The following is a 17,012-nucleotide window of genomic DNA, read 5'->3' as shown; positions in this document are numbered from 1 at the left end:
GTAGTGTTTACCCTGACAATCATTTGGACCCTTAATCTTAGTAACAATGACTTTTGGCTTGAGATTCAATAAACCTGCCTGGAATCACAGTCTTTTGGGCTGGCTAGCTAATAAAAAACGGTTTAAGTCATTCCAATGCACCTTATTGATATAAATGGATAATGACATCAGCTCTGGAAAATGTACCCTGGCGTCTGCATCCACTGATGCTATTTAACCCTTGGATGTGAAGGGGTGAGCAGCTTGGGCTTCTACCCACACACATCAACACTGATCCCCAAACCAATATTTCAATTCTGTCCCGCATGAGCTCTTAATGGTAAGTCGGGCTGAAGGAACAGCTTGTTACAGCACTGTGGGGCTCCATCTGGCTCACAAGTCAGCTAACAAGTCGCAGTCTTGATCCGAAATATCTGGTGATACTTATTTTCTGTGCCTAACCCGATACAATTCAGAGATGTACGTGGCTGCATATCTGATCAAACATGCCCAACGTATTAAAACTTGCAGTGAAATTTATCATACTTCACTGCTTTGCTCCAACTCTGTATTGATTCAGGAACCACTTTCTGCCCATGCTTGCTTCTTTAGCAAGTTCTGCAGGGATCCATAGAGGGGGATGCCCAAGGATCCCAGTCCCCAGTGGCGTTTTTGCAAAATCCTTATTGAGCTTAGTTCTGCATCAGCTCAGGGCGGTCCCTGTGCTCTGCTGCCTGCTTTGCTGAACACAACAGCTCAAATGTGCAGGCAAGTGGCCTGCAACAGCACACGAGAGAGATTGCAGGAGGAAGACAAGCAGCTTGTGCCACCACAACACGTCTCATCACACACTCTCTTCCAGCAATGTCACCAAAGTTGACCCTACAAGGAGCTTCAAACCCCAAAGCTGACTCACGAAGAGCCTCAGCTCCAAGGGCTTTTAGACAGGCATCTCACAGCCTCTCCTATCCCGAATCTCCTGGGTGGAGAGGCAGAGGCATCTACCCAAAGCGTTCACCCCTGGAGCTGATTTTGCCAACAGCAGAGTGTGTTTAACTTATTTTGAGACTATCAACAGGTTGCCTGTTCAGGGAGAGAGATTAGCAGCCTCTCTCCCAGGCAGAGTTTGGAGAGACATGAAGGGAGAGAGGGGTTTTAGCCATGCAAGACCCCCCAAATCTCTCCCCAGGACAGCTGCTCTTACTGGCTGAGCCACTGGAGGGGTCCAGGCAGACCGAGGTGCCATGGGGAGCATGACAGCGGCAGGCTTGGATGCTGAGAACCCCACTGACCACCTCGTATTTCTGCCGCTCGCTTGGGAAAGTGCAGCCGCTCCCCATCCCTGAGCTGCTGAAAGGGGGTTGATTTTCATCACCAACAGCTCTGGATATTAAGGGGATAAACAAATATAAAGTTCTGGGAAGGGAATGTTTATAAAGGGTATAAGGAGCACAAACACATTGGCAGCAAGAGTATCCCTGCATGAAGGGGAGTGCACACTCCTAGCTTGGGGGGAAGGAAAACTTTGGGTCTAGTATGAGGCTTACAACATAGTAGTCCTAAAATAAATGCAATTGTGTTGTATAAGTTTTACTAGCCTACATACATGGATTTTTTTTTTATAGTAAGAAAGTGGCTGAGACACAGTCCAGAGCCATAGCTTTTGCTGCACAGCACTACATCCCAGGCTCTGCTACGGTGGCCACTGCACTGACGAAGCAGCATCAGAAAATCTGTGCTTAATCGGGTCTGCGCTCTCCAGCCCCACGTGCTGCACCAGAGGTTAATAAATGGGAAACCTAAAAATATGTCACTCTAGGGAAAACGGCAAACCTTGAAGTCCTTCATACAGGACTATCTCAATACACCTTTGATTTCCTGCTGCAAAGGGCTTCCAAATGTTATAAGCTTTTTGTTCTCCTCCAGATGAAAACCAGTTCAAAACCATTAGAGGGCTGAGCTGACTTAATCCGAGATGCAGCCCTTTACACCTTCCAGCAACCTCAAAGCTCCCCAAGTTCAGACTGGCCATTTCTGTCTTATTACCCCACTCCAGGAGCATCACAAAAGCATTTGCCTTCACCTGACACGGAGGAACAGTCACTGTGGTGCTTCTGAAATGCAGTCACAGTGTGAGAAACCACCCTGAATTCTCAGTGACTTTTCTATTTTAGCTGTGGGCTCAGGAGGGGCTCCTGATCTGCCTTTGCTGCTCTCCCCTTGGAAAACTGGGACCATAATAGTAACAATAACAGGAGTTGCTCTTACCCCACCGACTTTACATGAGATGAGAAGTTGTCCCTGTTTTTGCACAAATTCATCTTTGAAATAATGACGGCAACAACTCCCTGCGCAGCGTTATAATTATGCTGCTGTTGTTTGTGTTTTTATCCATTTTCTGGCACCTCCAGCACAGCAGTTGTGAAAGCAAACATCGTGCAGTTTGACACACTGCCAAGACATCTCTGTGACGGTGAAATAACCACATCTTGTTTATGTGTCTGCTTCCCCCCCCCCATTGTTTTCAGTTAAACCCACGGTGTCACCGGCGAGGGTCTCCGCTGACATGTAGGATTTCCTCGCCACAGCCCCGTCTCAATGCCTCCCCACACAATGCCACAGTATTGAGATGTCAGAGTCTCTCTGCCTGATAAAGGTGTCAAGACAGAGCCCGGTCACAGCCCCAGCACCGAGCCCTCCACGGTGGCCACGAGCAATCTCCACCATAACCCTCACTGAAAGCCAAACCTGTCCTGGGTTTCCCCTGACCTGAGCAGCCTTGGCTTGACTCGGGTTGGAGTTTTTTGGGACCCTTTGTGCAGAGCATTTTCAGCTCTGATAATATTTGCATCTATTTTGGGTGAACGGGCTGCAACGTCAAAGGGGATTAAAGCAGAGCCTCGAGTTCTCTGTACAAAGCAGCTTGGGCTGCTTGTCAGCAGCAACTGATGGATGCCACGGAGAGAACTCGCCTGTGTCAGGAGTCTCTTGAGATGGCCACGATACCACTAATCAGAGCTACGCTAGTGACTAGATCATCATCATCATCACTAAATACGAGCGACAAGTTAACCAGATTTTAGCAAAGTAGCCAGCCCGGTGAGGGGCAGCAAACACGCTGAGTCTCTGGAGACTGTGATTATACCCATCAATAAAAAGCAGTGATTCTGGGTGCTCGGTGGGTGAAGTCGGCATTCTTGGAGCAGGCTGGTGGCTTTGCTCTGGGGTACAGCCCAGCAACCCCGACGGGGCAGCACCCGGGAGCGTTTCCCACTTGCTGTGCGAGTCCTCAGGCTGATCCAAAGCGCTGCGCGCGGCTCCTGGGCTGCCCCCGACCGCCGCTGCCCCCCTCAGCGCCTTCCCACCGCCTCCTTCCAGAAAATGCTTCTCTTACAGAACTGGCCAGAAGTAGGAACGGCACGGGGGTGTTTCGCGGCACACGGTGCCACCACGGGAGCGCTGCCGTGGGGTTCTGAGCCAACTTTAATCTCATCCGTACGGGAAAAGGGTCCAGCTCCACCCCAAGGACTTGGCGGGAGCCACCGCCTGCCCCCAGCGGCACCGGCCGCCCCCGTCCCCCCGGGCGCCGACCTCCCCCCCGCGCACCCCGGGGGCCGGGCGCGGAGCTGCGCGGGGCGGGCGGCGGGCGCGGCCCCCCGCGGCGGGGCGGGGCGGGGAGGGGCGGTGCGGTGCGGAGCGGGGCGGGCGGCTCGGCCCGGCGGGCGGGGACATCGCTGCCGCCCCGCTCCGCGCCCGCGCCGGGCAGAGCAGACGTAGGAGAGCCGCGGCGAAGGGCGGGCGGCGGCGGAGGCTCCGCGGGCGCGCTCGCTCCCTCCCTCCATGCTCGGTGCGCGGCCAGCCGCGGGGCTTGCGCAGGTAGGCGCCCCGCCGCCCCTCAGCGCCCGGGCTGGGCGCGTCTTCTTGCTCTTTTTTCTTTCCCCCACCACTTTTTTCCTCCCTTTTTGCCACTGTTTTTCCTTTTTATTTTTCATCACCATCGTTATTATTATTGGTTTTGCCTTTTTCTTCTCCGTGCCTGCACCAGGGGCGGGAGGTCTCCTCCTCCTCCCCCTGAGCGCCTCTCTCCCTCTCCCGGCAGCGCGGCGGCGGAGCGGAGCGGTGAGCGGCGGCAGGATGCGGCCGGGAGATGTCTGAGGCGGGCGGTGCGGCCGCGGCCGCGCTGCCCCGGCGCCGTGCCGGAGACATGCGGGCGGCCTGGGGCTCCGTCTGGTGCCTGTGCCTGGCGGCGGCCGTCGGCGGGATACCGGCGGGGCGGCGGGGCGGCGGCGCGGCGGCCGAGAGGAGCGGCGGGCAGCCGGCAGGTAAGGCTGCGCGGCCGCGCACACGTGCTCCGCGCTGTTGGATGGGGCGGTGAGGGGGGGAATCGGCTGCTGTGGGGGGGCCGGGTTTAGCGCTGTGAGCACCCCCGTTGCTCGGAGAGTGGAAGGGGGGCGGATGGAGACCGCCCGGAGCCGTCTGCGGAGCGGGAGTTAGGAACGTGGCACCGGGGAGGTGGCAGCCGGGCCGGGGTGATCCTGCTCTTGCCGCGGCTCTGCCAAGCCGCAGAGGCGCCCGTGAGGGGGAAACGCTGTTTTAAAAACGATTCCTGCGCCCCAGGAGTCCTATCCCAGCGATGGCATTACACGCAACACTCCGGGTTCGACCCGTGGCTGCCTTTGAAAGTGCAGTTGGGGACGGGAAGATGCCCTCCATGGATTCGTGGCGCGCATCTCCTGCGCACATCTGAAGTGCTCCGACTGTGTGTGTTCGGGGTTGGGGGGGAAGTAAAGAAGGGTCAGTTTTATCCGCATTTTGGGAGCAAAACTGGAGATGCGACAGCTCCGGGTGCGCAGACGCTGGATCGCAGCTCAATAACTACGGCTGTTCTGAGAACGGAACAGCATTTCGGGGAAGGCAGTAAGGATCTCTCCTCGAGTGGCAGTACTGCTGTTACAAGTGAAAAAAAGTTAACACGTTGGACAAAAGCTGCTTAAAAAAAAATAATAAACGGCGGGCTTGAAACGTCGTGTCTCTCTGATACGCCTCAGCTGCTACCTGAGTCCCTGTTTATTTTTCAAAGCTCTTTAATGGAAGGGAGCCCCCTTGCAGCCCCCCGACTTCGGGATTGCATGTACCCGGCAGAAAGTTTCCATTGTTCAGGAAAGGGTTTGAAGCCTGTTTGCCAAAAAAGTGACAGGGGAATAAATGGGCTTCGTGGAGGCTGGGGGGTGGGGGCATTACTTTCATACCCCTTTTGGTTAAAGCTATAAATCACACGGGGGGTTGGTTTTGTTTTCAAGAAAGTCCTAATAAAACACCAGATTCTTAGTGTAACTCGTTTGGCTCATTTTTCACAGCCAAAAGAATTGATTTATGGGGCAACGTCTCAGGGACTTGGTCAGAGCAGATGAGGTCGGTGTGCAGGAGGATGCGAGCAGCTTGTGCTGGTCACAGGGAGGGAAAGTCGCAGAAAGGAAGTGTCCTCAGTTCTCTGCGTTTTAGGCTGAAGTACGTCTTTGTTATTTCGGGGACAGCTGAGTCCACAGGGATGGAGAGCAACCTCAGTGGCTCGGTGGTCCCCTGGGTTTCCACCCATGCTTGCCGCCGGTAGCTTGGTGGTGATGATGTGGTCAAGCGGTGCTAAACCCTTCCCGTGCTCTAAGACACCTTTGCACGTTAAGGCGATGATGCTGTTTGCACTGTAACAAGTGGCATACTCGGAGGTGACACTGAGGGAAACACCCCTCCGTTTGTGAGCGGAGCGGTAGGTTGGGATTACAGGGGCTCCAGTGGAAATCTTCAGGACAGGCGCTCTTACTGCTCTGTCAGCTTTCTCCAAAGCGAAGGTGTCACTGTCAACCCTCCCTGCGCTCCTTAGGAGCAGGATTGGGCCCTGAGCCGAGGGCTCAGGTTAACCCCAACACCCAGACACGTCTCCGAGGGTTGTCCCGTCGCTGTGAGGGCAGGGGGGGCTTGGCGATGCCGGTGGCTCTTCCCACCACCGACCACGTGCATGTGGAAGCCTGAAGCCGGCGCTGCTTGCCCAGCTCCCTGCCAAAGCCAGCGCACCCGCTGCCCGTCCGACCTGCGGGGAAAAGGTTGTGCAAAAGAAACTGTAAAGAATATAAACCTTCAGAGCCAAGTAAAAACACATTTTACTTTTTCAGTCGTTTTGAATTGAATGGTAAAAAGCAAATTCTTTCTCCTAGTCAAATGGGCCATGGGGTATTGGCTCATTACTGAGGGTTGTTGTTCGCTGGGCTTTGCATTTACAGTCCAAGGCCTTATTTTCCATAAAGGGGCTTGGAAGGATTTTTCCCCAGTGATCTAATTCTCCACACGGGGCTGTGAAGGCTGTAACAGCTACTGCTTTGTGCCTATACTCAGCTACATAAAACACACATTGAAGGGAGGCATTCTCGAGGTATGTGTATGTTTGCTAATATGAATACTTGCTATTAGCGGAGGTGGAGGGGTTGCAGGTTTTAACATCTCCGCAGGGAGGTGTTCGGCTGTTGGCAGGAAGGAGGCAGATGGCGGGGCTGTTGCTGAATAGAAGCTAAACTAAAAACACCAGGGGCCTCATGTGGGCTGAGTTTCTCTTCACTGCCTTTCTCTGGGGCTGCTGCAGGAAGAACAATGTCAAATTTCCCCCCTTTCCCCCCCCCCCCCTTTTTTTTTTTATGAATGAAAGTAGAGAGGCGAGGCAGGATTGAATGTGTATGTCATTCAGGGGCTATGACAGAGATGATTAGGGAGGTCAGTGAACTCCTTTGCAGCCTTGAGCATGCGGTCACTCTATTCAGCAGCCACAGAATAGACATCAATATAAAAAAGCCCGTCCAATTTGCATTAGTATTCAGATAAAGATATTACTTCGTACGATTTGTGAATGTCAAGTAACGCTGACTGTTTTCTTAGAGATCAGACCCACTGAAACGACAGTGTTTCGCTTTTAAAAACTTCTGATAACTGACCTGTCTCCTCTAGCTGGTGTGTACGTGTCTGTCTGCTTTCAGTATACTTGAAAAAGGGAAATTCTGGGCTTCTTAGGATTTGAATTGCACTAGTTAGCTGCTAAAGCTGTCTATGTGTGTTGAAAGAGCATTTCAGAGACTGGTAACGTTTGAGCAGGTTTGTGCGGGAAGGGGAGAGCTCTCCCAGGAGCAAGAACTGAAGTTTCCTTGTGCAGCACTGGAGTCGAAGTGTCACCCAGAGCCACAGCACAGGCAGTTTTCAAGCCAAAAGAACAGAAAAGGTGGCATTTCGGGATATTGTTGAAGTTGAATGGTGGGGTATGTACCAGTTCCTGTGAGCTTTCTGCTTGGAAGGAAGTGGTGATGCACTGGCTGAGATGTTTGAGTTCATGCAGCTGATGGCAACCTAGGCTTGTGCAGCTGCCCAGTGGAGGGTCCAAGGTGGAGGGTACGGTGGTCTGCGTCGTTTTGCCTTGTGAATCTGAGACTTTCAAAGTTTCCCTTGAAATTATAAGGATATTAAAGTGAGTGCCAAATGGCACCAACCATTCCTGGAGCCGACCTTGGGGTTTGCATGTGAAAATCCGCTAAAAAGAGTCTCTTATATGTTGATGGTGCTTCCCACTTTGTGCCTGAGATCAGAAATGTTTTACATTCAGCAGGCAGCTATGAGCAATACAGTTTTGATATTAAAAGTTGATCCATTTGTTCTCATTAACAGCAGCAACTAAAAGCTAATTAAGTCTTTAGTGTTGAGACTGTCATATTTTACTGAGTAGTTAAATAAGAGGATGATGAAATAAGAGGGATTTTATTTTATTTTTTTAATCTGTTTCTTTCCTAGGAAAGAGTGAACTAGAAAGTCTGTTCCAGTGCAGAGACAGACTCATTAATGTACTCAGTACTTGTTGGGTAACATCACGTCTTCTACGTGTATTGACAAGGGTCACTCCAATTAAGTCTGAGGGTTTTTTTTTCTTTTAATTAAGACTTCATTAACAAACCGCTGAGTAGGGGATGTAATGAAAGTAAATCTGAAAATTGTGTAGCAAAGTGTTGCTCTGTTAATTAAATAATGCAATTAAATTAAGCCACTCTCACCAGCATGTTAACTTTTACGACTCCCTTCAACAAATCTTCAGTGCTGTTCAGGAAAGTGCACCTGTCCTGAGTCTGCCTCAGCATGGCTTTTGAAGCTAGGCAAGCACTAAAAGAGTTGATTGCTGCATCCATGCTGAACCTGGACTGTTTCCATACAGTGGGACCCAGTCTGCTGCCTGGGCAAAGCTAAAATGTTGCATGAAGTTGGAGGAGGATTTATTTTTCTCCCTCTCTATGAGCCTGGGAAACAAATGTTATCCTCTTAAATATGGTCAATAGAAGTGAACTTTGATATCCAACTGTATGCTTAGACAGCTGTCCTCCCCGAAAACTTACTGCGTACGTTTGCTGTTTCGCTTAGAGACCCTAAAAGGCGGGGAATCAGCCCAGTCTCTTGAGCAACTAATAACATGTCCAGCTTACAAAAGCATTTGACCAAGTTGTTTCTGACAGTGATCTGCTGGCTGGCATGCAGAGCTGTGACTGAAGGCGTTAGCTGAACCTGAATTTCAGCTAAGGTTAGGGCATGGCCTGCTGGTAGGTTTTTCTGGCTGATCATTGAAGTGTGTAGGATCCAGTGCAGAAGCCTGGGTGTGAGCCCTCAGGCTCCAAAATAGGTGAAGTGGTTGTGCTGTCTTCATAGTTTAGGTTTAGGCAGTTTTTAGTGTATGTGGGGTAGACCCAGCAGCAATATTACAAATTCAGATGTTTCTACTAAAAATAGAGGTGAAATGCCCTCCCCAGTTTGGTGACTTTTCCCCAGCAAGGCTGGGCCTGATATATACAGCTGGTCAATTAAACTGACTTTATTTTGCTACCCTGTTTGAATAGACTTCTGTTTTTACTAGTGTGCTACATGCTTGTAAGTTTTCATGTGCCCTGGGGGTTTTTCTGGCTCTTCATACCTGTTTCTTCCTTTTTTCTGACCCTTCAAAAAACCAAACCTACCAGTTTGAAATTGATCACTGACTCGGCATCCTCCAAGCCCTTTGATAGTGTAGTTTGCTGTAGCTGTTCCAGTGTTCGTCACTTCATCTCTTTTAATACTGGTTCGTTAATGAAACTTACTCTCCTCTGTGTGTCAGGGTGGATGGCAGACAGGATGGTGGCTTGGTAAAAATTTGCCATACGTAATGTTTTGTTTGGGGTTTTTTTTCAGCAAAAGGGACTGTGGTTCAGCAAAGCCATTCACAGTGCATGAAAGCAGGCACTCTGTGCTGCGAGGAGGAGTAAATCCAAGAGCACCCCCTATGCAAACGCTGGGCTAAAACCATGTCTAAAGATGATACTGAAAGTGCCTTAAAATACCTTCTTACACTGCAGGTTTTTTTCTTGGCCTTCTACATAGCTTATCAGTTTCCCATTTGCCCTTCTTTTGACTGTTCATCTGGTGATCTTGTAAAAAAAATAATGTACTTTTTCTCTGAAGTAGAGCTGACTGTCGTGGTGCCCCCTTTCCGATACGCTCATGGCTCAGGTTGCCAAGTGCCGTAGATATGATTTAGAGCCCTGGTTGTGTGAAGAAGGGCTTTTATTCCTGTGGTGAATGAGGTATTCCTGGTGCGCTTACCCCTAAAGTATCTGCTCCTTGGCTTGAATGACCAGGAAGTTTCCATAATATCAAAAGCAAACAAGAACTGTGAGATACGAGCTGAGTAAAACCTTTGGTAAACTTAGTAGTTAAAATGTGAAAGGTGATCAGGCATAAACCTGCCCTATTATTCTGGTAGGCTATCTGGGGGTTGTCGTGTTCAGGTGGATAGGGGCTAGCCAGATAAATAGTTTGGTTTGATGTTTTTGTTTTGGTTTGGTTTTGCTGGGACACTGACGTTCTACAATGAAGCAAAGCTGCTTTTTGAAGAGAAGCAGCACAGTCAAGTAAGAAAACATTTCTCCAGTAACTGCTTCAGTTTCAAATGTATTCATCTAAAAAAGGTGCGGTATTTGTTGTGGGGGGAGGGCTCGGTTTTGTGTGCTGGCCTTACTTTCTCAAATCCAGAAAGCAGGGGAAGATAAAGAGTTGGTTAAATAGAAAGGTTATATTAAAACTTGGAACGAGATTTCTTTATCACTGTATGCAAAACAATTACCATGTGCTTACACGTTTAGCATCTGTGAGATTTTGGGGCTGTGCCATTTCTGCAGGTTGCGAGGGGTTAAAAAGTATTAATGACTCAGAAGTGAGATGGGTTCCAAGTTTTCGGGTGAGGAAAGGATGCAATCAAGGAGCAAGCAGAGCTCAGCTCGGCAGGCTGCGGGGCGTGCTGAGGGCACTCCTCTCCGGGCACTCTTCAGCACAAGGACCCCAGCGCTGGTGTTTGCACCCAGGGTGTGTGCTGTTTGCTGCTGAACCACCTGAAAATGTCAAGCTGACACGTGGCAGCATGTTGATTAGTTTTGTTTGTGTTGTTTCCCCCCCCCCCCTTCTTTTCCTTTCCACCCAAGGAGCCCAGGCATCTCTACATCCCTTAGTTTAAGAATTTTAGGGGAAGAAAGTACCAGGTGATCGTGGTGCACTGTGACATGCCAGAGACCCATGAGGGTGGCTTCCCTGCCCCTGCTGTTTGGCAGCTGATGAAAGTATTTGTCAGGTTATCTTCATTTAATACCTTTGCCCCCCAAAGTGGAGTGTTTTGTAGTTGTGCCTTTGTTGCACCAAACTACCTTGTGCTGTTCTCAGGGAATCTCACTGCAGCATTTCAGGAGTTAAACCAAGGAAGCTTTGGAGACCATATCACAGCCAGGTTATAAGGATTGGGCTAGTACCCAATGGTAAGGGAGTAAAATGGAGTTGAACCATTTTGAAGTTGACCTGGGGCTAGTTGGGTGTAGAGGAGTCAGCAAAATAGCTGGGTATTGCTTGGGGGCCAAACCCTGTGGTGGCTCTCAGGTGCGTAGGTGAGCTCTTGCTGATGCCAAGAGAGGAGCAATGCAGAGTAACAGGCGAGAAGGTGAAAACTTGACTGTAGTAGAGCTCAGAGGAGGGTGCTGAGGATGAGAGCATCCCTGAGCCTGCTCTCACAAAATGCAGGCAGCACCTGACATTTGTGAGATGGGGTGCAGATGTGGCTGCCATAGCAGGACCCATGTCCCAAGAGCTGTCTGGTCCCCTGTGTTGCTGGTGGTGGCTCTGCAGAGGGACTTACTGGTGAGGTTTATTGTGGTGTGGGATGAAGGAGAGCAGGGGGAAGCTCTGAGGGTGTTTCTGCTCTGGGCCCCATGGGCTGCTGCAAGGTAATGTGCATCACCCCAAAGAGACAACTCATCCCCTCTTATTCACTCTCCCTAGGGAAGGCAATGTATGCATCTGTGGAGGCTTGGGGGGGGGGTGCAGGGAGCTATAAGAGATGTTCCTGTATCTGGATGATGAGACCAACCTTTATCAATCTTACACTTTCCCTGTCAAAGAACTAACTGGATTTTTCCTTTTGATGCTTGGCAGAGCCTGTAAAGATCCTTCAGGGCAAGTTTGGCTCCCGGTTTGGAAGGTTGTTGCTTTGTTTGGGAGTTTTGCTGTTCTCTGCTGCTTGTAGCCCTGTAAAAATAATAATGAGGTCCTGATCTTGCGCCTATTGAATCCTGAGCAAAAAAGCCCCCATTGATTTCCAAGGGAGCAGGCTGAAGCCCTTCACAGATCGTGGTGGGAGCAGCTATTTAGCATAAGCAGGGATTGTTTGGCAAGTTTTCTAATGACCCAAACATTTTAACAAGCAGAGGAAACTGGGCGGGTGAAAGGGCCCCGCGGTTTGGGGGGATGGGGAGGTACCCGGCGCCGCTTCATGGGGCCGATCCGTGACCTCCCGCTCCTGCTGGAGCACAGACCTTCGCTTCTTCCCATCTCGCTGTTTCTAACTCCAGCTTTGACACAAGCCGGCGGCAGCGTCGCAGCCCGAACGCGACCACCGGCGGCCGCGGTGACAGCCGCCCCACCGGCCCCCCGGCCCCACTGCCCACCCGGGACCCCCGCCAGTCTCGCGTGGAGCCGAGCGGCGGCCGCACATCCATCCCCTCCCGCCCCAGCTCATCCCCATCGTATCGGTGTCCGGCGGCATTAGCCCCCATTAGCCGTGATCTGCCAGCCGGACAATGCGCCGGGGAAAGTGTTAATAATCCCCCGCGGGGGTCCGGGCGGGGCCGGGCCGGGAGCTCCGGGGATGCTTTTGCGGGGACAGGAGCCCGGGGAGGAGCTCTCCGGGCACTCCGTGGGCAGCCAGAACAGGGGAAAAAAGAGTTTTCTCAGAGGACAGGTTTGTTTGTTGGGTTTTGTTGTTGTTTGTTTTCTTTTTTTCTCGTCTCTCCCTCTTTCACGCACAAGAAATTCCCTCCCAGCGAAACATTTCAGCGGCTTGTTTTGGAGACTGTAGGTCCTGAACTAACCGATTATTTGATTTTTATTTCACCTTTTTTTTAGCGTCTGTACGGATTCCTCCAGGCAAGCGTTTTTGTTTCAAGCCGGTAGCAGGGTCTGTGTGAGATGAGGCTGCTGATTTCTCGGGATGTGCTTTGGGAGTTGGGGGTATCGGGGCTAAAAGTGAAGGGGAAAAACCAGTTGCAAAGGGAAGATTAGGGAGCTAAGAGTGTGCCCTGACAACCAGCATGTGCAACGGAAGATAAATCCTCCGTGAGCCTGCCTTTAATTAAAAGAATGATTGGAATTAGGCATAGTACTCTCTCTCCTGATCTATATCATGCGTATCTGTACAAATAAAGCATTTTTGGGGAGAGAGAAGAGAAAACACCAGATTTTAATCTTCCTTTGGTAGCTGATATGTCTGCCTTTTGAAAGGGCATATTTCTCCCTGTCCTGGAGTACCCAGGCTTGTTGACAGTAAACAACTGTCACTTGGCAGTTTATGAAAGAAGAAGAATGTTTAAGAAAACATGTCCAGTTTAAATAGTTATGTTAATAGGCTGGGGATTCATGCAGAAGTAGGGGGGGTTGGTAAATGAAGGTGCATAAATTAGCTGGTATTTACTGTGTAAAGGATGAACTGCCCCTGAATGCAATTGGAAAAAAAATAAAATAAAAAATACATTGAACTGCTGTTTTATGCATGATTTCACAGCTTTCCATGAAAGCATTATGTATTTTTTTTTTCCAGGGAAAACTCAGAAAGCCTCTCTTGTGCATTGGTTTGGGTCCCAGGAGGCCCCTGGGTGGGATGAGCCACAGGGCTGGAAGCCCAGTGCTCCCACGGACCTGCCCTAATGCTGCTTCATGCTCCATGGGCAGCACTTGGACCATGCAGCCACCCTGACATGTCCTCAGCCTTCGCTTCTTCGCAGGGGTGATGGAGAGAGGAGACTGTGAGAAAACTCTGCCTCCCAATTTGCAAACTGATTAATTACAGAAAGAAAAAAAGAAGGAAGAAACGGCAGATGGTGTCCTCTCTGCATCCCTGCCCAAAGTTGCTACAAATCCATCACCCACCTTCTTCTGAGTTAAACACTCGTGAACATAGTGAGTGATGACTGAGTGTAAAACATTTATCCCAGCTTGGCCCAAAGGCATCAGTGTCAAAGGCATAATGAGTGGGGGCCTGGTGTCAGGCACTTCAAATCTGTAATTAAGCATAAAAATAAGTTTCAGGCTTTCCAGGCTCTTGATTTCCCTGGCTTGAGAACAAGAGTATATGCTGCTAGTAGGAGGTGCTAATACTAGCCTTGAAGATACTGGGTAAAGCCACCTTCCTGTACTGCCGGCTCTCATCCTAACTGGGATACAATATGAATACAGTAAATACTCTGGAGTTTCAATAAATACAGTGTCAATAAGATGTTACAGACACTCAAGGTGTCTTTCACCTTGAGTACTTTGGAGGGGGACACCTTGACAGTGGCGCCTTCTCTTACCCTTATTTTAGGTAGAGCAGAGCACTGCAGGAGCAAATGGGAACCCTCAGAGTAGGGAGACAAGGGTCACACTTAATTTTCTTTTGGCCAGTGGTTGAGTTAGTTTTGCCATTTGTTGGAGAAGGAAGTATTGGAAACAGAAGCCTGAAACCTTCCCTTTGAAGAAATGCTTAAAGATCTGTCCAGACAAAAAGGAAAATAACTTTATTGGGTTGTACTGGGACTTCAACCTGTGTATTATTTAGTAAGGGAATGAGATTTCTGCCTCATTTTTATGCATAGGAGTGTTGGCACCTTGGGATTTGAGAAAGCAATGGGCTTCTCTGTTGGGTAAGGCTTAATGGAGGGACAGAAATCATGGGAGGATAGGGTGTGGGACAGCATGACTGTCCCTTTGCCCCATCTCGCTCGGTGCAGGGGCCAAAAGGGGCAGGTTGGTACCTGCTCCTCTGGTTTCAGTGGTGGGTTCCTGCCCATCTGTGCTGGATCTGGTGACCCCACATGATGGAAATGGTTCCTGCCAGGAGCCATCCACGCGCTCAGAACATGGTCATCTTGTGGATGGAATGTGCTAGTCCTGGCAAAAAAGGCCTGAAACCTCCTCAGGTGCTTCGAAAATCTGTATAAATGTTTGAAGTGGAGGTTTTCTCCCCATGCCTCCCTCCTCACAGTGCATAGCAAATGAAATGCTGGCGAGCAGTGCAGACTTTGCAGGATTAACTTCGCCTGGTGATTGAGCCTGGCTGTTTGGGGGATGAGAAGGAGTAGTTGGAGGAGCGACGTGTGGTGTCCCAGAGCAGGGAGGAAGAGGAGATGACCCTGAATTAGCCCTCTGCCCTCAGAAAGGTTGGGGGCAGGGGCCAGAATGCTGTGGGCAGCTCTTGCTTCACTTAGGGTGTGTACATCAACATGGATAAATAGTTAGAAATATGTGGGGAGGTTGTCCAACTTAGTGTATGTTGCTAGCGGTTGGTGCAGGGTGATCCTTTGTTCACCTATCCCACCCAAGGGAGCGTGACTGAAGCTTAGCATCAATGCCCGACTTGCAGACAAATGCCAGCTCTTGGGTGTCTCCTGGGCTCAGTTTTTATCATCCACATTTTCTGCCTGCCAGAGAGAAGTGTGGGTATTTTCTTTCTCCCTTTGCATGCCTGTTGCAATGGCCATCCTTGCTGTTGCAACAGTGTCCATCTCTCAAAGGTTGTTCACAGAGGGTAAGAGGTTTTAGAAGTGTTTCTGGTGGGGTAAAGAACAGAAAACCTGGGAAAATCAGACTGTGGAGCACGGGGCAGGTGTCCAAAAGTGCTTGTTGTAGGTCCCTGGCTCGTGCAGGCAGGACTAGCCATGTCCTGCTGCAGGACACTGGAAGTGGCTCTTTTCAGAGGGTCTGCATTTCCTTGTGGCAGCATAAAAATAAACGTGTATAAAGGTGTCTAACCTGCTGCTGGCATTACTGGAGCCTAAAGTAATACAATTTGTAGAAGATGATTATTTGGGGGCATTAAAACCGCTTGAAGGGAGTGGGAACCAAGACATGCATGACTTCCTTGAACTCTGTCTTAATTTATTACGTGCAGTCCAAAACCCTCTGAAATAGATACGGTTGCAGGGGACCATTAAAAGGTCTGCTCTGGTGAACCTGATGCCCTGTTGTTGCTGCTGGAAATGATAAACCACTGCGTTTGGGTCGGATGGTATGTGATGCCCTGTGTGTGTGCGCGCGTAGGAATGGAAGCCGGTAAGTCCTGGTAATTTAGGGATTGTTTTCCAAGTCTGTTTTCTATAACTGTGTAGACTTAATACAAATAAAGAACCGACCAATTTTCCTGTGAGAAGCACAGAACAAACGCTAAGCATGGGATTTTGAATGTAGAAAGGTGAAAACACAAATGTACACAGAAACAGCAAGTCAAACAAGCTGAAAAAATATTCTAAGGTTGATTTAACAGAGCAGTGAACTCAAAGCTGCCTAATCCCTTTAGTAACCTTCTTTAAAGAGGAGAAATAAAAGAATTTTTGACATCCACTTTTCTTTTGCAGTCTCTCCTGACTTCTAATAATGCTGAAGGATAAGAGGAGAGTTTAGCACAAGGAGTTGCAGCTTTACTTAGAAATGCGTTCTAAATAACAAAATCTTTGTTTGTCATTCGTGACTTTAGATTAAAGTAGATCAGAGTTCCTGAAAGGAGATTACTGTTAAACTTCTCCAACTTGGGTACCTGGCACCTAAATCTTGCTTGAGGCACTGAAATAACAGGCTTGGTTTTGAAAGATGCTGAGCCAGGTCAGGCTCTGCATTTAAATCGCTTAAGCACTTTTTAAAATCTGGCTATTCATTTTGATGCTTAGATATGGATTTCTGGGCTTAATCACCGACCTTTGCATTTCAAATGTTTGGCCTTTGTTTTTTTTACTAAGTACGCAGACAGAGTGGCCCCCAAATTATTTTGTTTTTCCTTTTACACAGCTGAAAACCAGCTTGCAGAGGAGACTTAAGTTTTACATCTTATTACTGAGAAATCGGGATCTTTGAAAAATACCGTTTTATGTAACTCAAGGGAAACTTGCAAAAAGGGAATATTTACTTATTTTCATTCATGTGAACATGATCTGTCATATATCTAAGCTCCACAATCAGTTGAAAAAAACACACCCCACCCAAACTACTCTAAACCTTTGCCCTCTCTTAATCCGTGTACAAGAGAGGTTTTTTTTTTTTTCAGATGTGCTTTTTCCTCCCCCCTGAAATAGAGGCAATTGATAGGCTCATAAACAAATACCAAACATTAAGTCCTAATCTCCATATAGAGGAGCCTGACCCTTTTTATGGAGCAAGAGGGTAGAGGGAGGAAACAGGGCCAGGAGTTTGAGGTTTAATGCTTATTAAAGTTTTAGTGGGTGGGAAAATGCAATCAATAAATTTTGTTTAATGCCTCGAAACTGGTGTTAGTTTTCACTAGCTACACTGGAGAGTAGTTTTCATTTTGAAACTAGGACACTCGTAGTTTGAATGACAATTAATGTGGAGTGAATATGGTCCCAGTTGGAAGCCGATTTTTTGAATAGCATGAGAACTCCCCCCATATCCCTGCCTTGGCTCCG

General features: G+C 49.1%; 1 protein-coding gene across 6 annotated transcripts in view; it reads left to right on the top strand.

Moving 5' to 3' along the window:
• Positions 1-3,755: 3,755 nt before the first annotated feature.
• The window catches only part of FGFR3 (fibroblast growth factor receptor 3), a 56,998-nt gene continuing 43,741 nt past the window's right edge, over positions 3,756-17,012 (top strand). For all 6 annotated transcript variants that reach the window (XM_051618001.1, XM_051618000.1, XM_051617999.1 and 3 more), the window contains exons 1-2: positions 3,756-3,855; positions 4,079-4,301. In XM_051618001.1, the coding sequence (XP_051473961.1) occupies positions 4,127-4,301 (175 nt within the window). In that variant the 5' untranslated portion in view covers positions 3,756-3,855; positions 4,079-4,126. The remainder of the gene's footprint in view (positions 3,856-4,078; positions 4,302-17,012) is intronic.

This window comes from Apus apus, chromosome 4 (assembly GCF_020740795.1).
Source record: "Apus apus isolate bApuApu2 chromosome 4, bApuApu2.pri.cur, whole genome shotgun sequence".
Lineage (NCBI taxonomy): Eukaryota > Metazoa > Chordata > Aves > Apodiformes > Apodidae > Apus > Apus apus.
Note: the sequence above shows the minus strand (reverse complement) of the source record. Positions and strands in the feature narration are given on the sequence as shown.